The sequence below is a fragment of the Lactuca sativa genome, chromosome 9 (assembly GCF_002870075.4).
Source record: "Lactuca sativa cultivar Salinas chromosome 9, Lsat_Salinas_v11, whole genome shotgun sequence".
Classification (NCBI taxonomy): Eukaryota; Viridiplantae; Streptophyta; class Magnoliopsida; order Asterales; family Asteraceae; genus Lactuca; species Lactuca sativa.
Window position 1 is genome coordinate 53,208,483 of NC_056631.2, and position 22,945 is coordinate 53,231,427.

Below are 22,945 nucleotides of genomic sequence, written 5' to 3' on the forward strand. Positions count from 1 at the left end.
CTTAGGAGCATTTTAGGTATTTTGAGCTGAAATTTGAGTATAAGTCACTGTTTGTTGTATAGGTGATCTGTAGAGTTGGCATTTGGAGCAACATTCTTTTTTGCTATCTTTTCAGACTATGAGGTGAATTTTCCTCACTATACTTATGGTTCGAAGGCACCAATGTCGGCCCACTGGATTATGTATCTTAGTTTATTGGATTGATGTTATGTTGGTTATAAGATAAACTGGTAGATCTATATGATTACCTTTGTTCACTAAGTATGCATTAGATTGGTAGATTTGTATGATTACATGTATTGATAGTTACTGATTGTTATTGTATATGTTGATATGTTATGGTTTTTGGGGTTGAGGCGGTCCTACTTTGTGCTGAAGGCCAAGATTCCTGGGGCGGTCTGAATAGGCTGAAGGCTCGAAGGGTGGTCCAGTCAAGCCGAAGGCCCAGAGAGCGGTCCATATAGGTTGTAGGCCCTACAATGTGGTCCAGACAAGCTGAAGGCTCATATATGCATGGTGTTATCTGTATTGGATGTGTGTGGTCCTTTGCAAGAACTCACTAAGCTTTGGCTTACAGTTTAAGTTTTATGTTTCAGGCATTTATGATGATCGGGGGAAAGCAAATGCGTGATCATACACATGCTTTGGTGATATGTTTTGGAGATGTTATGATACATTAATTTTGGAACAATTGTACTTGATCTTGGGTTTGATTAAAAACAATGACTTCTCTTTAATTTAAAAATGAAAAACTTTATTGTGATTTTGGGATGTTACAACTTTGATATGCTTATTGAAGGATGGGACACAAACTAGTAAAATATAGTGTCAAGTTATAAATTATGAGAATGTAAATTGTTGTGTATATTATCTTCATGTATTCACTTGGATAGAAATGCTTCAATCCTTAGTGGCACCCTGATATTCAAAATTCAAATATTTGGAATGAAAAATATACTAACGTGAAATTCAATCATCATGAAATTTCATTTATGCATCAGTTTGTTGTTGTTATGTTTTGTTTTCAAGTTAATCAAGATTACACTTAAATGGGGGAGGTTTGTTGGTGAATTGTTTCACTAAGTGTATTTAAGTGTAATGGATTGACTTGTTGACGAAAAACCAATCTTGATGAATATTAACAAAGTAAGGAAGGTGTAGAGTACACATTTGTTTAAGTTTATATAAGATTTTAAGGTAAAGGCTAATTTGATTTCGAAATTGGTTTGAAATTGGATCAAAAAGTAATTTCAGAATGAACTAATACTGGAGCCGAAATTGATATTGGAATAAGTTTGTCTTGGACCAAAATAGATCTTAGAACATACTTGATATTGGACTAAAATTGATCTCGGACTTGATTGTGATGTGAATGCAATTATAGAACACTAGAACTAATTGTGATGTGAAAGCACTTTTGCAACGAAAGTGGTTAATGTTCAATTGTGATCGTTCGTAACTAGTTGGAACGCAACACTTTGGAACATTCGAATCGGATAACATGTTGTGATCTTTCGCAACCCGTTGGAACGCTATACATTGGAACTTTCACATTGGATTGGTTGTTGCTATTCACTTGCGATCGCATCGGAACGGTCCTTGATGGATCGCATCGGAACGACCATGTCGCATGTAACGACCCGTCTCCGGTATGATAATTCCATGGTTTTTATTTTGAAATTTGCAAGAGGAACTCGGCGAGTTCATAGCCTGACTCGTCGAGTAGGGACGGGATTTCGAGCACGTGTTAGCCGGCGACTCGGCGAGTCCATATTCGGGACTCGGCGAGTCTACCTGTCTGGAAGAAACCCTAAATCCTCGGGTTGCTCACTATTTAAGCCACCTTATAGCCTCCATTCTCGCCTCCTTCACCCTCAGAGAGCTGTGAGAAAACCCTAATCCATTCTTGAGTGATCTAAGTGCTCTTGTGTTAAATTTTTGAAGGCTTGAAGAAGGAAAAGAAGAAAGGAACAAGGAGAAGAGTTGTAGAGCAAAGATTCAAGGGCAGACCAGAGTTCTTTGAGGTATTCTTCGGATTTCCTTCCCTTTTATGCTTTAAAACCCCATTAGAACTCTTCTAGATCTAGTTGATGCTTTTCTCAAGCCTTATGATGATATGGAAGCCCTATTATGTCGAGATATCCTTAGATCTGTTCATTTAGGAGTTGTAGAGCCCAGATCTATTGCCTTTATGGAGCTATTTTGCATAATAACCCTAGATCTACCCTTTTAAGTTCCTTTTTAGCCTTTATCCCCTTTTTCATGTGTTTGTACACGTAAAGTTGGAAACTTTACGTGGTAAATCAGCTTATTGGACTCAGATCTATCATTTGTATGTAATAGATTCAAGCAGAATCGAGTTTAGAATAGTTGCATGGTTGTGGCTCGGCGAGTCGGAAGAACGACTCGGCGAGTCGAGTCGCGAGTCCCCGATTTCTTCCTTTTTGAGCGATGCCGAGTGGGACCAGTGAGTAGTGGAGTGGACTCAGCGATTTCGAGGTCAGACTCAGTAATGGAGGGACTCGGCGAGTTGTTCATACAACTCGGCGAGTCCAAGGCAATCTTCTTAAGCTCAAGAACAACTCGTCGAGTTGTTCATATGACTCGGCGAGTCGGATGAAGATTGTCTGAGTTCTTGGATCGAGAGGCTACTCGTCGAGTCGATGTCATCCTCGACGAGTAGCCACGAGTAGGGTTGAGAAGTAAGACTAGAGACTCGGCGAGTTGGCGGCCCAACTCGGCGAGTCAGGTCAACTGTGGGTTGACTTTGACCGAGAGTTGACTTTGACCAAGGGTAAAAGAGTCATTTTACCCCAGTGCAGTGTTTAGTATTTGATTGAGTGTGTTTATGGACTTGTAGCCGGGGAGATACCGGAGCAGCAGCAGTTAGCTTTCAGAGCCATTCACACAGCAGCCAGTTCACGAGGTGAGTTTCCCTTCAGTAGGAACGGGTCTACGGCCATAATGCCGGCCCGTTTAATTATCAGTAGTCCCGGACTTTGGTCCGATGCAGTAGTTAGAGTGCTTGATGTCTTTATGGTTCAAGCATGTTTGTGTTATGTGTTCCGGACTCTATTCCGATGCAGTATGCAGCATATGTGATTATAATAGTTGTTATGTTTTATGCTATCCCATGATCAGCCAGTTCCGGACTTCGGTCTGATGCAGTCAGTTCCGGACTTCGGTCCGATGCAGTTAGTTCCGGACTTCAGTCCGATGCAGTCAGTTCCGGACTTCGGTACGATGCAGTTAGTCCCGGACTCTGGTCCGATGCAGGGGACAAGGTCCCAGTCAGTTCCGGACTTCGGTCCGATGCAGCTAGTTCCAGACTTCGGTCTGATGCAGTGGGCAAGGCCCAGTATGTGCTTTATATATGTATTGTATGGTATGTGGTAGTTTGGGGGAGCTCACTAAGCTTCGTTCTTACAGTTTCAGTTTTGGTTTCAGGTACTTCCGCAAGCAAAGGGAAGAGCTCGGGATGATGGCATTGCACACACCACAGCTTCAGTTTTATCTTGGGAGTTGACTCAGTCTTCTTAGATATGTTTTGATACAGTTGTGACACAGTTTTCTTGTTACAGTATTTTAGTGTGGTTTTGAGAAATGCAACGCATGGTTTTATTATGATATACTCAGTTTTATGATTTTTGGTTATATTAAAAATAAAATTTTCGGGTCATATTTTTGGGTCGTTTCAAGTTGGTATCAGAGCCTTGGTTTGAGGGATTCGGATACACTTCCGGGTGTATCTGAACTCAAACTAAGGGGAAGATAGAAAGATTTTTAAAAGGAAAATGTTTTCTAAAGAATTTTGAAAGCACTTAGAAAGAAAGAAATTTTTAAACGAGATAAGGGTGTGGTGCATGCGATCAGCCGAGCTCAAGTAAGTACTCCCAAATTACCCATACAAGTTATTTGTTCAGTTTCAGTTCCAGTAGAACAGCATGCTAGTATAGGACTAAGGATCTAGGAGGATGCCTTATGTGCCTGCTTTATGTGTTACAGCTTTATGAGTATTGCATGCTAGTATTGAGTAGACAGCAGTAGGATAGCCTGTTTAGGTTATGCCTGATAGTATGAGCTTAGCATTGTATGCTAGTACAGTTTCCCCGTTATGAGGATAGGATTGCTTGAGTGGTTCTTGTGTTCGAATGCTGCTTGCTTCGTGCTTTGTGGGATTCTGAGTGATGGGAGTTAGCCATTAGGTGAACACGTCACACCACATGTGATCAGGGTTGAATAATCCCAGAGTGCTGGAATTGGCCCTATTGCGCAGCTCTTGTTTGAGTCCAACCGTTATAGGGATGAGTCTTTTACTTGAAGGATTATCTGAGCCTCGTCACATGTGATGGTGTTCAGGTGGTGGCTAATTAGCATTATAAGGAGGCCTTCAGCAGCTGAGGACTAGTTGAGTTGAGTCTGAGGTTTCCTTAGAGCAAGCCTAGGATGTGAATAGCAGAGATCAGTAGTAGTAGTAGAAGTGACTTGGTGGAGTCAAGGCAGTTCTTGAAGAAAGTACGGATAGATGTGGAAGGTAGTATGGGCCCGTACTACTGAAAGCAGAGGATCCGTACTCGAATCAAGAAAGGCTGAGACAAGACCAGGAAGCTAGTTGTAGTATCAATGATCCCTTGAGATATTTCAGTTTTCTGATGTAGTTGTGATGTGTTTCAGAATGGTGGTTTTGCGTTCGAGACCAGCAGCCGGCAGTGGAGGTGCCGGGGAGGGATCAGGTTCAGGCTCGAGGGACGAGCGCATGGATGAGCAGACCCGAGAGTTTCTTTCTTCGGAGATTACGCGCATTATCATAGAGCAGACTCCTGTGATCTTCGGTTCGATCAAGGAGGGAATTCTAGAGCTGATGGATGAGAGATTGGGCACCTTCCGTGCCGAGGTGGCGGCCATGATGGGGTCGTGCACCCTTACATTCAGGGAGTTCAGGGCATGTGGAGCTCCGGACTATCATGGGGCGCGGGACCCCATAGCGAGTACTACATGGTTGGCGGATGTGGCCAACGCTTTCCGCACTAGCAGGTGTCCCGAGGGGGACAAGGTCAGATTGGCATCCTGTCTTCTGAAGGACAGGGCACGGGATTGGTGGGAGGAGGTCGGACATGCCATTGGAGATGATGCAGCATTGGACGCCATGACCTGGGCTGACTTCTCTACCAGGTTCAGGGCGGAGTTTGCACCGGTTATTGAGGTGCAGCAGATAGCTAGGGAGTTTCAGGACCTCACCCAGACTACAGAGACAGTGGCGGAGATCACCGCCAAGTTCAAGGAGAGGGCTCTTCTCGTTCCTCAGTACGTAGCCGATGAGGAGATGAAGAAGGCCCGTTATCATGAGATGTTGCGGAGCAATATCCGCCAGTTTGTGAGCCGGTCCAGCTGTAAAACGCTGGATGACATGATTGCTAGGGCTCAGGAGAGGGAGATTGATCTCGAGATGGAGAAGAAGAGGAAACCGGAGGCGGTTTCGGGTACAGGTAGTTCGGGCAAAAAGCCCAAGGTTTCAGATCACAGATCTAGGAGTCAGCAGAGCCACGGTCGATTTGGCAAGTGTAGGAGATTGCACGAGGGGGCGTGCAAGGCAGGGAGTTCTGGCTGCTACAAGTGCAATCGGATTGGGCATTTGAGTAGGGATTGTACGGCCCCTGCTACTGTCGTTGCAGCATCAGATCTGATTTGCTTTAAGTGCAATCAGAGGGGACATAAAAAGTCCCAGTGTCCGAGTTTAGCCGCAGCAGGGAAGGTGGCTGCATCTGCCCCTGCTACCTTGAGGATTACAGATGGCCGGCAGGGCCGAGCTGATGCGCCAGTGGCGAAGAGTAGGGCGTTTCAGATGACAGCAGAGGAGGCGCGAGCGACTCCTGATGTGGTGACGGGTATGTATCTTCCCTTCATCTCTTTATTATTATTGATTGAATATTGCTTATGATTGTATGTTTTATTTAGGGTCGTTCTCTGTGAACGGCATTTCTGCTATGGTATTATTCGATTCGGGGGCTACCCGATCATTCGTATCGCTTGCGCTTAGCAAGAGATTTAGTAGAGCTCCAGGGGAGCTGGATTGTCCATTAGAGGTTGAGATAGCAGATGATAGGACCGTGAGGGTCGGCAGAGTGCATAGAGGGTGTTCTCTTCAGTTGTTTGATGAACAGTTTTCAGTGGACCTGGTACCTATTCCCCTGCGAGGGAATAAGGTTATTGTGGGCATGGATTGGCTAAGCCCCAATGGGGCGGTGATTGATTGTGAGCTTCAGCTGGTGAGGGTACGCACTCCCAGTGGGGGAGAGTTAGTGATTCAGGGCGAGAGGCCACAGCGTGGACCGACCTTTTGTTCCGCCGCAAGGGCAAGGCGCTATGTTCAGCAGGGTTGCGTCGGTTTTGTAGCTTACGTCTTGGATGCCCGGGAGAAGGGCAAGACGACAGTTGATGATGTTCCTATAGTACGAGACTACCCGGATGTGTTTCCCGAGGATTTGCCGGGGATACCTCCTGAGAGGCAGGTTGAGTTCAGGATCGACCTAATTCCTGGTGCGGCTCCGATAGCCAAGGCACCGTATCGACTAGCTCCCCCTGAGATGCAGGAGTTGTCTACGCAGCTGCAGGAGCTATTAGACAAGGGTTTCATTCGGCCAAGCAGTTCGCCTTGGGGAGCACCGATCCTGTTTGTGAGGAAGAAGGATGGGTCGCATCGTATGTGTATAGATTATCGGGAGTTGAATAAGGTAACGGTGAAGAACCGTTACCCACTTCCGAGGATAGATGATTTTTCTGATCAGCTTCAGGGAGCGTCTTGGTTCTCCAAGATCGATCTACGCTCCGGTTATCATCAGATGCGGGTTAGAGATGAGGATGTACAGAAGACTGCTTTCAGGACCAGGTATGGTCATTATGAGTTTGTGGTGATGCCATTTGGGCTCACCAATGCTCCAGCCGCGTTCATGGATCTCATGAATCACGTGTGCAGGCCGATGCTGGATCGGTCAGTGATAGTATTCATAGATGATATCTTGGTGTATTCCAAGACGCAGGAGCAGCATGAGGAGCACCTGCGAGAGGTGCTGGAGGTTTTGAGGAGGGAGAGACTTTTCGCAAAGTTCTCCAAATGCGAGTTCTGGTTGCGTGAGGTGCAGTTCCTTGGCCACCTCGTCAACCAGAAGGGTATTTTGGTAGATCCAGCCAAGATAGAGGCCGTGATGCAATGGGAGGTCCCGAAGTCTCCATCTGAGATTCGGAGCTTCCTAGGGTTGGCAGGGTATTATCGGAGATTTATTCAGGATTTCTCCAAGATAGCAGTGCCGCTCACCCGACTGACCAAGAAGTCGGTGGTATTTCGTTGGGGGCCTGAGCAGCAGGCAGCGTTCGAGACCCTCAGACAGAGATTGTGCGAGGCTCCGATCCTTACCTTGCCAGAAGGAGTAGAGGACTTCGTAGTCTACTGTGATGCCTCGATCACAGGTATGGGAGCAATATTGATGCAGCGGGGCCATGTGATAGCTTACGCCTCGAGACAGTTGAAGCCTCACGAGGCTAATTATCCTACCCATGATTTAGAGCTGGGGGCGGTTGTGTTTGCCCTCAAGATTTGGAGGCATTATCTTTATGGGGTCCGTTGTACTATTTACACGGATCACAAGAGTTTGAGGTACCTTATGGATCAGCCGAGTCTGAACATGAGGCAGAGGAGGTGGTTGGATGTGCTAAAGGATTATGATTGTGAGATCCTTTACCATCCAGGGAAGGCCAACGTGGTGGCCGATGCCCTAAGCCGCAAAGTGTCGGCGGCCCCTATCAGAGATATGTGTTTGAGGATGACAGTGATCACCCCGTTGTTGGAGCGGATCAAGGAGGCTCAGGTGGAGGGCCTCAAGGAGGAGAGGTAGAAGTGTGAGAGGATAGTGGGCCGAGTAGCCTCGTTTGATTATGACAGTCGGGGATTGCTGATGCTTCACGGGAGGGTGTGGGTACCGTATTGGGGTGGAGTACGACAAGTGTTGATGGACGAGGCTCATAAGTCTCGATTTTCTATCCACCCAGGGGCGACGAAGATGTATCGAGATCTTCGACCTGATTATTGGTGGCCCTGCATGAAGCGGGACATCGCCTGGTATGTTGAGAGATGCCTGACCTGCAGGAAGGTCAAGGCGGAGCACCAGAGACCTCACGGCAAGATGCAGCCGTTAGACATTCCCGTGTGGAAATGGGAGGACATTACCATGGATTTTGTCACCAAGCTCCCCAGGACCGCACGAGGAGTGGATTCGATATGGGTAGTAGTGGATCGGTTGACGAAGAGTGCTCATTTTATCCCGATCCAAGAGAGTATATTGGCAGAGAAGTTAGCCGATATCTATGTGCGAGAGATTGTGGCACGTCATGGAGTGCCGGTATCGGTGGTGTCAGACCGAGATGTTCGTTTTACATCCAGATTCTGGAAGCGGTTCCACGACGAGCTGGGTACTCGTCCCCATTTCAGCACCGCTTTCCACCCTCAGACGGACGGGCAGAGCGAGAGGACGATTCAGACTCTCGAGGACATGCTTAGGGCATGTGTTTTAGATTTCGGCGGCAGTTGGGATACGTATCTTCCGTTAGCGGAATTTTCGTATAACAACAGTTATCATGCGAGCATTGATCGACCTCCCTTTGAGATGCTTTATGGGAGGAAGTGTAGGACCCCGATTTGTTGGGGCGAGGTCGGTCAGCGAGTCATCGGGAGCACAGAGGTGGTGCTCAAGATGACCGAGTTGATCCAGCAGGTCCGTAGTAGGCTGCAGACTGCGCAGAGTCGGCAGAAGAGCTACGCCGACAGGAGGCGTTCAGACTTGGAGTTCCGGGTGGGAGATATGGTTCTTCTGAAGGTCTCACCTTGGAAGGGTGTCATCAGGTTCCGGAAGAGGGGCAAGTTGGGTCCCAGGTTTATTGGTCCTTTCAGGGTTTTGGCCCGGGTGGGTCGGGTTGCTTATCGGTTGGATCTTCCTGAGGAGCTTAGTCAGATCCACAACACTTTCCCTGTGTCTCGGTTGAGGAAGTGCTTGGTGGATGAGTCAGCAGTCGTTCCCCTAGAAGATATTCAGGTTGATAACAGCCTGAACTATATAGAGAGGCCGGTAGCGATTCTGGACCGGAAGACCAAGACCTTGAGGAACAAGGAAATTCAGTTAGTGAAGGTGTAGTGGCAGCACCGGAAGGGGTCTGAGTGGACGTGGGAGGCTGAAGAGGAGATGAGAGAGCACTACCCAGAGATATTTGCAGATTCAGCCGTAGCAGACTTCGAGGACGAAGTCTGAGATAAGTGGGGGAGAGTTGTAACAACCCGTCTCCGGTATGATAATTCCATGGTTTTTATTTTGAAATTTGCAAGAGGGACTCGGCGAGTTCATAGCCTGACTCGCCGAGTAGGGACGAGATTACGAGCACGTGTTAGCCGGCGACTCGGCGAGTCCATATTCGGGACTCGGCGAGTCTGCCTGTCTGGAAGAAACCCTAAATCCCCGGGTTGCTCACTATTTAAGCCACCTTATAGCCTCCATTCTCGCCTCCTTCACCCTCAGAGAGCTGTGAGAAAACCCTAATCCATTCTTGAGTGATCTAAGTGCTCTTGTGTTAAAATTTTGAAGGCTTGAAGAAGGAAAAGAAGAAAGGAACAAAGAGAAGAGTTGTAGAGCAAAGACTCAAGGGCAGATCAGAGTTCTTTGAGGTATTCTTCGGATTTCCTTCCCTTTTATGCTTTAAAACCCCATTAGAACTCTTCTAGATCTAGTTGATGCTTTTCTCAAGCCTTATGATGATATGGAAGCCTTATTATGTCGAGATATCCTTAGATCTGTTCATTTAGGAGTTGTAGAGCCCAGATCTATTGCCTTTATGGAGCTATTTTGCATAATAACCCTAGATCTACCCTTTTAAGTGCCTTTTTAGCCTTTATCCCCTTTTTCATGTGTTTGTACACGTAAAGTTGGAAACTTTACGTGGTAAATCAGCTTATTGGACTCAGATCTATCATTTGTATGTAATAGATTCAAGCATAATCGAGTTTAGAATAGTTGCATGGTTGTGACTCGGCGAGTCGGAAGAACGACTCGGCGAGTCGAGTCGCGAGTCCCCGATTTCTTCCTTTTTGAGCGATGCCGAGTGGGACCAGTGAGTAGTGGAGTGGACTCAGCGATTTCGAGGTCAGACTCAGTAATGGAGGGACTCGGCGAGTTGTTCATACAACTCGGCGAGTCCAAGGCAATCTTCTTAAGCTCAAGAACAACTCGTCGAGTTGTTCATATGACTCGGCGAGTCGGATGAAGATTGTCTGAGTTCTTGGATCGAGAGGCTACTCGTCGAGTCGATGTCATCCTCGACGAGTAGCCACGAGTAGGGTTGAGAAGTGAGACTAGAGACTCGGCGAGTTGGCGGCCCAACTCGGCGAGTCAGGTCAACTGTGGGTTGACTTTGACCGAGAGTTGACTTTGACCAAGGGTAAAAGAGTCATTTTACCCCAGTGCAGTGTTTAGTATTTGATTGAGTGTGTTTATGGACTTGTAGCCGGGGAGATACCGGAGCAGCAGCAGTTAGCTTTCAGAGCCATTCACACAGCAGCCAGTTCACGAGGTGAGTTTCCCTTCAGTAGGAACGGGTCTACGGCCATAATGCCGGCCCGTTTAATTATCAGTAGTCCCGGACTTTGGTCCGATGCAGTAGTTAGAGTGCTTGATGTCTTTATGGTTCAAGCATGTTTGTGTTATGTGTTCCAGACTCTGTTCCGATGCAATATGCAGTATATGTGATTATAATAGTTATTATGTTTTATGCTATGCCATGATCAGCCAGTTCCGGACTTCGGTCTGATGCAGTCAGTTCCGGACTTCGGTCCGATGCAATTAGTTCCGGACTTCGGTCCGATGCAGTTAGTCCCGGACTCTGGTCCGATGCAGGGGACAAGGTCCCAGTCAGTTCCGGACTTCGGTCCGATGCAACTAGTTCCAGACTTCGGTCTGATGCAGTGGGCAAGGCCCAGTATGTGCTTTATATATGTATTGTATGGTATGTGGTAGTTTGGAGGAGCTCACTAAGCTTCGTGCTTACAGTTTCAGTTTTGGTTTCAGGTACTTCCGCAAGCAAAGGGAAGAGCTCGGGATGATGGCATTGCACACACCACAGCTTCAGTTTTATCCTGGGAGTTGACTCAGTCTTCTTAGATATGTTTTGATACAGTTGTGACACAGTTTTCTTGTTACAGTATTTTAGTGTGGTTTTTGAGAAATGCAACGCATGGTTTTATTATGATATACTCAATTTTATGATTTTTGGTTATATTAAAAATAAAATTTTCGGGTCGTATTTTTGGGTCGTTTCATCGCAACAAGCTTGCATCACAACGAACTTGTTTTCGCAACCATGAATCACAACAAGCTTACATCAGAAGGAGTGCAGTTCGGTGTTTTACTCATCGGTTCATTGTTTATCCAATGGTTAAAATGATTAAAAATTTTGTGTCAGGCTTGACTGTTGATGGCAGTTTTCGAGACACATGTCGGTTATACTTTCATCCATTGGTTAAATGCCAGTTTGTTGTCGTTTTGAACGTTAGAAACTGTTGTGTAACCGTTTTTGACAAAGAGACATATTTAAGCAAGTTTTGATCAAACTTTTCATATGGTACATCACGTTGAAGAACACAACAAACAAAAACATACTTCTCATTCTCTTTTCTTGTTCTCAAACTTCTTAGTATTATCCAATTGAGGATTTTAGAGTACCACTTAAATACTTCGATTTGAAAGTATCAATCATGATCTCAAAATTTCCAAATGCTTTGAATCCCAATTCACCAACAGAAATAACAACATATTTCTAGCATATATATATATATATATATATATATATATATATATATATATATATATATATATATATATATAAGCTTAGGTTATTCTATTCTAACTAATTATTGTGTGGATATCATATGCTATGAGAATTACTAAGAGAATAAGTTGTTTAACACGTTTACTCTTACATAACTATTGTCATTAACACACATTCTCACTAATTAAATCGTCTATAAGGTTATTATGCACTTATTATTATTATTCTCATTTTCTGTCAGAATGTTTGTTGAGTCGTATTCGCCTTGTTAAACAATTTATTATCTTAGTAATTCCCATAGCATACGATATCCACACAATAATTAGTTAGAATTACTTGAACCTAGTTCTCTCTCTCTCTCTCTCTATATATATATATATATATATATATATATATATATATATATATATATATATATATATAATAGTATATTATATTATAAAGCATATTAGTAATATGTTGAATTTTAAGAGATGTAAATTACAAAGCTTTTATACAAACCAATTATGCATAATAATTCATTAATACTTGGTAAAAGTTGAATGCTAGAATTAAGGAAAGTAATTAATAAATTCAATTTAGAATAAAAATGAAAATTTTAAAATATTAAATTCATGTAAATTAATTTACATTTTGTTAAACTAAACATCAATATTAATTAATTTACATCAATAGTATAAACATATAGTATAAACATGCAATATAAATACAAAGTATAAGCATACACTTTTTTATTTAAAATGGTAATTTTTTATTACGTCATATATATATGTATATATATATATATATATATATACATACATATAGAGAGAGAGAGAGAAGGAGCTAGGTTCAAATGTTTCTAGCAACTATTGTGTGCATGAATGCACCAATAGGAAATTAGGAAAAAATAAATCATTAAATAAATCATTTAAGGGTATTATAGTAATCTTTGCATAGTTAATTATGGTAGATCAACAACAATTCCTTATATCACGCAAGAAGCAAAGATAAATATTAGCCCTAAATCGATTTCACCGCTTCCCACCACCCCTGTAGATCGATTAAAAACAACATCAAAGAGGACACCTTCAAAGGACGGTAATACCATTTTTTTCTTCTTCTCTCTTCCACAATTGTCTCTTCCAGATCGAATCTCCCCCTGCAATCTAGGGTTCCGTTTCTGCTTCTTCTTCTACGTGTGTGGTCTCAATGATTTTTATCTGTTCAATCTTCAACAACAACAATAACAACAAGATCAGTAGTCATACCAATCACCAACAAAGAATCAAGATTCTTGTTTTGAATCCAGGCTTCATAAACCGATATCGAAGCATTCTCCCTGGGTCCTCCCTCTGTGCGAACCAGTTCCCGTCGTGGCTGCCAACAACATCTCTTTCATTCTTCTTCTGGATCAACTCTTTATAAGGCATCTTTATGCTTACTTCGTGTAGATCGTTGCTTAAGAAATATGTGTGTTTCGATTCCTGTGCTCTATCAGGAATGTATGGAAGTGTTGGTCAACTTGGTGTTAGAAATGCCATTCTTATAATCGTTCAGTTATGTTTTGCTGGGATTTTTGTGATCTGTTTGGATGAACTTCTTCAAAAAGGATACGGTTTAGGGTCTGGGATTTCATTGTTCATAACTACCAATATCTGTGAAAGCATTATCTGGAAAGCATTCAGCCCTACAACAATTAACAGTGGACATGGTGCTGAATTTGAAGGAGCAATGATTGCATTGTTTCATCTTCTAATCACTAGATTTGATAAAGTTCGAGCATTAGGTGAAGCTTTTTATAGGCAAAATCTGCCTAATGTGACTAATCTGCTTGCTACTGTGTTGATTTTCTTGATTGTTATATACTTTCAAGGGTTCCGTGTTGTTTTGCCTGTGAGATCTTAAAATGCTCGTGGGCAACAAGGGTCTTACCCCCATTAAGTTGTTTTACACTTCCAACATGCCTATTATTCTCCAGTCTGCACTTGTTTCTAACCTTTATTTCATCTCTCAGGTATTAAACTTTTATCTGCTCTTTATTTCTTTACTTGTTGAATTGAATAATTACTTATATTGTTGTTTTTGTTCCTTTTCAGTTGTTGCACAGAAAGTACAGTGGGAATTTCTTGGTTAATATGTTGGGAAAACGGAAGGAGTCTGAATACTCTGGTCAATCCGTTCCAGTTGGTGGTCTTGCTTATTATGTTACTGCACCTTCAAGGTAATGACTAACTCCCTTCCATATTTCCATTCCATTCACATTCCTTGATTTGTGATGATTTATTGTTTGTTTGCATGTGAATATCATCATCAGCTTGGCTGATATGGCAGCAAATCCCTTCCATGCTCTTTTTTTTTTTTTTTTTAATATTTTAGTTAATTGAGTAATACTTAAAGGTTTGCAAACTTTAGCTTTAAATGGTTTCAAACTTTATAATTTTTGATTTTCACCAACAGTAATATAACTTGTTTGCTTTACCAAATGAATGTTAACCTGTAAATTCTTTCAAAATGAGGGCAATATTCTTTTAGAATAAAGAGGGCTTTAGTTTGAAGAAGGCTACTATTCTTTCAGAATGAAGAAGGGAAATATTCTTCACATGTAATTCTGCAAATTGATCAGATCTAGACAACCAAAAAAGGCGGGGAAGCTTTAATTTTATTCTTTTACAATGATTGTTCTCTAAGAATGAACTCGAATTTTATTCTTTATTTTTTTTCATATCAGAATGCAAACACATGTTCATTCTATGAGAATATAAATATTACATAAAACATGTGTTGCTAGTAATTATGACAGAATACATTTATACATGTTTTAGAATGTTTATGCATATAGAACAAAAGACTATGATTTAAGTGCATTCTGTAATGTATTCTGTTAGAATTTATTTATATAAATGCATTTTGTTAGAATGTCTTTGAGAATGTTTGTTAACAACAAGTATATTTGTTTAACTGGTAATACTAACGAGTAATGTATCTTATTATTTCAGAATTGCATGGAGAAGGAATTCAATATTGATCATACAAGAGAAATATTTGGAATCGAGTTCAACAAGAAGTATATATGTGAAGATCAAGTTGATTATATGGACCATTGAAGAGGATCAAGTGTATTTGTTCAATAATTGTATATTCAAGAATGCTATTTTTTTAAGAATTTTATTCATTTTTTATGATATTCTGTTAGAATATGTATAATTTCGGATGTATATTAAGAATAAAATCATAGACCAAAGTTGGATGTATATGAATAATATCTTATTTTTAAATCAGGTCAATTACCAAATATAACTGCATTGAAAATGTATTATACAAGAATAAAACCGAGAATATATTTACTAGTTTATGGTTGACATTCTGTCATTCTGATAGAATAACATCGGATTTTTAAATTTGGATTAATTTAAAATATTCATATTCTTAAAAATAAAGGAATAAATTATCCTTTAAATTATGGAAATTTCATTTTTTAATATAGGTAAATTGACCAAAATACCCTTATGTTGAAAAGTGTGTGATTATATGGTGCATGTTACCCTATTGTAATATCATAGACTCTCAGATCATGACATTTGATTCTATTTCATCCGGTGGTCCAGATCTGTGCATTTTGACACACAATAGTTAGTAGAAACAAAATAACCTAAGCCTATATATATATATATATATATATATATATATATATATATATATATATATATATATATATATATATATAATAAAATTTAATCGTTATGATGTAAAATAATTATAAATTTAATTATTAATATATGTGAAGTGGCTTTGTTAACACAAGTTGTCATTCAAAAATAAATTGAAAGCCATATTAAATAATGAAATGTCTTATTGACTTCTAGACTTCTAGTAAACGACATATGTTTTATTTGTCTAATATCTAGGGGGTGTTTGACTTAGTTTTTCAAAGCCAAAAGTTCTTTTAAAAGAAAAAAAAAAGCAAAAGATGTTTGCCAAAGTAGTTTTAGAAGCTACTTTTGAAGTTTTTACATAAGAAAAATAAATTTATAGGAAAAGTCAGGAAATCCTGACTTTTTGTAACTTTTCCAAAAAGAATTTTTGGGGTTTGAAAAGCTAAACCAAACACCCCCTAGTTTACTAGTTCAATTAATTTACGAAGTTTACATAAATCATTTTATTACTTCTAGTTTACTAGTTCAATTAAGTTATACGACTGCGCGTTGTTTTCTGTTACCACCACCATCTTCATTTAACGGCGTTTTCTTTCTTTTTTTTTTAAAACGTCAATACACGTACCTACCGACCTAAACAAGGGAAGGTTCAAAGTCTTCCATGTTAGCTTGCTAATCTGGATCACCTCTATCCACCGTTGGATCTTGCAAAATGGGTATATGCAATATGCTGGCGGCCCCACCGTTTGGTATGCTGCACACGGCCCAAAGGCAGGCGAATTTCCACCAGTTCTAACATTTTAATAAGTTGATATTTGACATGAGTTAGTTAACAAACAACTTCTTTTTTTCATCGTCTACATTTAAATTTTAAACCTAAACTATACGTCTTTTATTTTGTCTGATAAAAGGTTAAAGTATGATGTGATACTATTCACTATTCAGACTGTTTGACTGTATGTTTGACAGACAAAACTAGCTCATAAAACTGCTAATTCTATATAATCATTCTCATAAAACATTTGTAAGGTATTTAAAGGCAAAATAATTTAAAACATAAAAACGAAAAGGTAAAAGCTATGTGAGGACTTTTTGGTTCAAATAAAAGTTCTAAGTTTGTTTTCCAATTTTTTTAATTTGATTTTTTTTAAATACTAGTAAAAGATAAAACTAAAAGTCTACAAACTGGTCGATTAACACGTAAAGTAATCTATAACAGGATATCATATTCTTATTTTTATTCTTATTCTTATATTAAATAAAAAATAGACTGATCATATAACTCAAGAAAATCAACTGTATTTTTTTTATCATATTTTGATAAGAACTGCAGTCTATTATCATTTTTATCTTCGGCCAACCCTATTATTTTATATTAGTTAAACGAAAGTACAATATTCGGTGCTAAATATATTTTAAAATACATTATCTCGACCTTCAATGTATGACTTCGTTTTCGTGTATCCATACTCAACCTCTGCAAATGCTTTCATCTGCTGATTAAAATATAAGGAATCTCTTTTAAATCACACTTTGAAGCTGCAAATGCCATCGCCCACAAAGCTGAAAACTGCGTATGAGAGCAGATTGAAAGTCTATTCCCCCAATTTCTATATTTGTAATGCACAAAGAAAGAGTTGACGAGAAATTGAAAGAGAGAGAAAGTTTTGTTTGTACGTGGAGTGAGAGAAAGAATGAAATCAGTAGTATTATGACCACTTTCACAGAAAGGTGATTTGTTTTTCATGGAGGACCCTATATGAAGATGTATTATGGTATTTGGTATATACATATATTTATTTATTTTTATAAAAGGTAGCACTCAATAAACAGAGCACTCTTATGCTTTGATAGGCGTGCTTTGACACAGAAAACAGCCTTCTTTTTCTTCGTTTTTCCTTTATGCCATTGTTGGTTTTGATTAACGAAGGTAGCCCCACATAGATTTTGCAGGTTTTGTTCTTTGGTTTTGGATTTTTAGGGCATGTCCTCTTTTTCTATTCGATTGTTCTTTATATTCTCCTCTGTGTACTGAGTTTGCCCCCTAATTCGACACTCAATTATCGAAATTTTTTGTTTTCTTTCGTTTGTCTCTATCAAATGAGTGGTTTTTTGCAAATGGGTTTGTTCAAGAAGTTAGAATCTAATGTGGGGTTCTTTGTTTTTTGGGTGAAAATTTAGTTGGGTTTTGGTCGATTATGCCCTTGTGGAGGAGTCAATGAGATCTTTATTAGATGATTATTGAAGGGTCCTTTCAGATTGTAATATGAGTATCATTGAAGAGAAGACCGGGGCTTACAGTTTACTTGAGGATATGAAATTGTTGAAGGAAATGCAGGATCATTGTGGTTCGTTTCTTTTAACTTTTTAGCAAAATCTTTGAGTTTTTTTTAAAGTAAATTATGCTCAAATTGTTAATGTTGGAATAACATTTTTAGGTGTTCAAGAACACTCGCTTTGCTCCTTTCTTTTGCTTCCATAATTACACTTAACACTATTTGTTGCACAAAAATATAGTATTTGATGTAAATAGTAATTCATTTCGAACCCATTACACCTTTTTTTACACCAAAAAATTCATATATTGAATATCTTTTGACAAATTTTTATCACACTAACTTTAAGAATTATATTATTAAACTTAATATATATGATTAATTAATATCAATATTCCAAGTTCCAAAGTACATTCTTCTATTTAATACCATAAAACTTACTATAAGTAACATATACTAGATTTAAAATCTAACTATACAATTAAAGTAACTAAAAGTACAAAAGCTCAAACTTGAAGAACCAAAGTGTTAACGAAAGTTAACGCCAAAATTATACCCTACACCATTTTGGTGTAAAAATGATGAGACTTGAGATGACCTAACTACTTTTTTTAGTTATAATGTGGTCAAATTTTACACTTTTATCTTGTATCAAAAGACAAAAACCCTATAATATAAAGGGTTCCACAAAGATTTGATGTTTTGGTCAATTCTGATAGTTGTTAGGTTTTTTGTTTTGGGTCTACGTGATGACATTAATTAGTGGGGGAGAGAGAAATGGAGAGTTAATATTTTTGTTCTGTAGGGAAAAAGAAGTCAATAAATTCAGAGCTATGGCATGCATGTGCTGGGCCATTGGTAAATTTACCCCAACTTGGAAGCCTTGTTTATTATTTCCCACAAGGACACATTGAACAGGTTTGGTTTTGTTTTCGTTTTTCATCACTTTACTTAATTTGCTTGAAATTGTATTTATTATTATTTACCAAATCATGGTTATTTAAGAATGTAGGTTATTTTTAATTTTTTACCCATAAATATTAGATAATCTTAGGAAAAGTAGGTTACCATTTGCTAGAAACTAAAGTCACAATCATTCATCAACATTGTAACTGGACATGTTATAAATGAGTTTCATTATAGGTCAATTCTTCTATTTCAAGATATTTCATATATGATGCTCATGTTTATAACAACTATTTGCATTAATTCCTCATTGGTCGAAGCGGGACCCACAAAATGAAAGACATGTCACATGTTACTTTGTCTACTAACTAATGCTCAAATTTGGCTTATTAGGTGGCAGCCACGACGAATAGAACTGCAACAACACAAGTTCCAAACTACCCGAATCTTCCTTCACAGTTGTTATGCCAAGTTCAAAACACAACCCTACATGTATGATGTGTTTCATCTAAATTTATTAAAAAAAAAAAAGTGTTTGTTTCCTTTTCTTTTTTTGTCCATTTTCTTGGCTCTTAGTTTTCTTTTTATTTGAATAGACAGACAAAGATACCGATGAGATCTATGCACAAATCAGCCTTCAACCTTTAAACTCGGTAAGTTTTTTGTAATTTGGGATAAATGTAATGGATAGCAATGTACTTTTACTTATTTGTGTAGTATCGCATCCTACTTTCGTTTCTTTCTATTACACTATTGTACTTTCGATCTTTTTCTTATTAAGACATTGCACTTTGAAAAATCTACCTAATTATAGCATTATACTTTCATTTATTTCATTATTTGTGTATTATAGCATCCTACATGCATTTCGTTCTTCTATAGCATTTTACTTTTAATAATTTTCTTATAAAGGCGTTGTACTTTGAAAAGTCAACCTAATTATAGCATTGTACTTTCAGTTCTCTCTTATTAGAACATTATAATTTTAAGAACCTATCCAATGGTATACTATAACAAATAAATTAATGAAAGGACATTGCTCTTTCTTGCATTAAACCATTGTAATTTTGCAAAACCAAAATCTTGTGATTGATCAAAGGCTTGATTGATACATTTACAATTCAGGAAAAAGATGTTTTTCCCATACCAGATATTGGAATGAAGCCAAGCAAACATCCAAGTGAGTTCTTCTGCAAGACTTTGACTCCTAGTGATACAAGCACACATGGCGGATTCTCTGTGCCTCGTAGAGCAGCAGAAAAGCTCTTCCCACAATTGGTGAGATTTTATTTAGTTCTTGACACAAAATCATAGTTACAATTCTTGATTGAATCATATTTGATTTTGCAGGATTTTTCAATGCAACCTCCAACTCAAGAACTTGTTGTTCGAGATTTGCATGATAATACATGGACATTCCGTCATATATATCGAGGTGAGACTTGTAAACAAACCCTAATTTTAATTCAGAAACGATATGCGATATTAGTTACCAAAAAAATTTAGCATGTTTTCTTCTTTTACATAGGGCAACCAAAGCGACACCTTTTGACTACGGGTTGGAGTATGTTTGTCGGTGCAAAACGGCTGAAAGCAGGCGACGCTGTTCTATTTGTCAGGTGAGAGTCGATTGATGCTTCAATGGCCATTTAAACACCCCTAAAACAAAACACGAACTTTCTAGGGCTTTTTGCCGACATTGTAATGTATCCTTTACATGTAATTTTGATAGGGATGAAAGATCGCAATTATTATTGGGTGTGAGGCGCGCAAATCGTCAACAAACAGCTTCATCATCATCGGTTTTATCAGCTGATAGCATGCATATAGGAGTTCTTGCTGCTGCAGCTCATGCCGCTGCTAATCGAAGCCCATTTACAGTATTCTATAATCCAAGGTACGTCAATATGTATAACTATTAAACACAAAAGGGTAATTCCGTAATTGTATCTCCGACCCTAAGCATTTCTGTATTTCCATTGTTATTTCAGGGCGTGTCCGTCGGAATTTGTCATTCCATTGGCGAAATTCCGGAAGTCGGTGTACGGAATCCAACTTTCCATAGGTATGAGGTGCGGAATGATGTTTGAAACCGAGGAATCCGGAAAAAGAAGGTATATGGGTACAATTACGGGCATAAGTGATGTTGACCCGTTAAGGTGGCCCGGGTCAAAGTGGCACAATCTTCAGGTGGAGTGGGATGAGCCTGGGTGTGGTGATAAGCGGGCCCGAGTGAGCCCGTGGGAACTCGAAAGCCCTGAAAATCTTTTTATTTTCCCTTCGCTCACATCAACCCTTAAACGCCCATTCGGTTTGGGTTTCTATGAAGCCCAAACCGAATGGGACAATATGGTAGCCCATCCGTTTATACGGGCTACCGAACCTATATATGGAAACTTTATGAACCCCTCATTATCTAACCTATGGTCAGAACACCTCATAAAGACGTTAACAAAACCCCACAATGTTAACACGGGCTGCAGTTTGCCCGTAATCCAAGACGCGGGCAAACTACAGCCTGTTATTATTCCTCAAAATGTTGTAAACGAGCTTCCGGTTGTTAACCAGTTGTCGCCTCTCGACCCGCAGTTTGATCCGTCTCTTAGTGGGGTATTCCCGGGCCAAGAGAATAACACATCGAATAACGGTTTTTCTGACCTCGGGCAGGAAAAGTGGGACCCATGTGATGATGTTTATAATTGTCTTAATATTGAGGGCAGTAACACGGGCAATACGATTGTTGATCCGGTTTCGATTGCAGTGTTGGATGAGTTTTGCAATTTAAAAGATGATGATTTTGAAGATCCTTCAAGTTATATAGTCAACAACAAATTTAGCCCGAGCCAAGATGTTCAGTCACAGTTCACATCGTCTAGCCTCGTTGATTCTCGGGCATACTCCGGGCAAGAGCTGCCCGACCACTCGGGCGGGACCTCGCCTGGAAACGGAGAGTTTGACACGGGACTTATGCAGACGGGCTCATGGAAACAAGTGGGCCCGCCTCCACGTGTAAGAACTTACACAAAGGTCAGAATTTTCCGTTCCTATAGACTTCCTAAAACCCTAAATCATAAACCCTAAGTTTCTTGTGTTATCAGCAGATTCAGAAAGCGGGATCAGTGGGAAGATCGATTGATGTTTCGGGTTTCAAAAACTATGATGAATTACGTTCTGAAATCGAGAGGATGTTTGGGCTTGAGGGGCTGCTAAACGATGCAGTATATTCTGGTTGGAAGTTGGTGTATGTGGATTTTGAGAACGATGTTCTTCTAGTTGGAGATGATCCATGGGAGTAAGTTGATTTTAGCTGTATTTGAGCCTTGAGATACTGAATTTATGTGAAAAAAAGATGAAGGGTCATACAACCATTTTAGTCCTAATATGGATATGGTGTAAATGCAGGGAATTTGTGGGATGTGTGCGATGTATCAGGATTCTGTCGCCTTGTGAAGTTAGGAAGATGGGTGAAGAGGGAATGCAGCTTTTGAACAATAGCACGGCGGAATTGCAGGCTTTAATGGCGGTTTAACACCTGGGGTGCCCATTTGTATGTGTGAAAGAAAGCTTTCAAGCTTTGTAATATATGAGTGCCACTTTAGCTAGAACTGTATGTTGGTATCGAGGATTTTAAACCAGTAGTTATGGATAATAATAATAGGGAATTTAAAGGGTTTTGATGACGTGGCCCTTTTGACTTTGTTATTGTTTATAGGTTTGAGATTCATTGTCAATATACCTGACTCATCGTCATCCATAACCAAGATTGGTGCTTGGATGTGAGTTTGAAAAATGAAAATGATTATATAATGAGCAACTATAATTACATAATTTGTAGTGATAGAGCATGATGTGTATGTTAATTAAAGATTCAATATAATGTTGGGTGTTTGACAAGTTCTATGTATGGTGTATAAGTAATTTTATTTTTTCATGTAATAATCATTATCGATAACTCAAGTGTTGTTGGCGCAATGGCGCTATCATCATGCTAAATTATTCAAAATTAATCAACCCCTATGAAGTATCGGCTGAGGATTAAGGATAGTGGCAATTATTTCGATTGAGTACTTCTTAATGAATCAATTTGAGTTCTATTGGTTAAATGAGTTAGTTTGATGAAGTTCTATCACAAAATAACCATTTATTTCTATCACAGGATAACCATGACAGATGATGCTCCATCACAAAATAATCATCATTTGAACATTTATTTCCAAGTAATCATATATTTCACAAAAAAACGACTTCACAAATAATTATTTTTTG

General features: G+C 39.6%; 2 protein-coding genes across 3 annotated transcripts; both read left to right on the plus strand.

Annotated features, from left to right (window-relative positions):
* The first annotated feature begins 13,344 nt into the window (after positions 1–13,344).
* Positions 13,345–14,224, plus strand: LOC111921299 (uncharacterized). Its single transcript, XM_023916873.1, has 4 exons — positions 13,345–13,737; positions 13,823–13,858; positions 13,941–14,065; positions 14,221–14,224. Exons 1-4 carry the CDS (start codon positions 13,345–13,347, stop codon positions 14,222–14,224), a joined length of 558 nt encoding a protein of 185 aa, XP_023772641.1.
* Positions 14,225–16,937: 2,713 nt separating this feature from the next.
* On the plus strand, positions 16,938–22,359 carry LOC111921213 (auxin response factor 5). Of its 2 annotated transcripts, XM_023916782.3 has the most exons (12): positions 16,938–17,228; positions 17,679–17,845; positions 18,579–18,691; positions 19,073–19,171; positions 19,276–19,332; positions 19,805–19,957; positions 20,030–20,114; positions 20,208–20,298; positions 20,412–20,576; positions 20,671–21,706; positions 21,781–21,971; positions 22,082–22,359. In XM_023916782.3, exons 2-12 carry the CDS (start codon positions 17,764–17,766, stop codon positions 22,206–22,208), a joined length of 2,199 nt encoding a protein of 732 aa, XP_023772550.1. In that variant the 5' UTR covers positions 16,938–17,228; positions 17,679–17,763; the 3' UTR covers positions 22,209–22,359. The 2 variants fall into 2 exon arrangements, with proteins under 2 accessions (XP_023772550.1, XP_052623203.1); XM_052767243.1 differs by lacking the exons at positions 16,938–17,228; positions 17,679–17,845 and having other exon boundaries at positions 19,280–19,332.
* Positions 22,360–22,945: the final 586 nt, after the last annotated feature.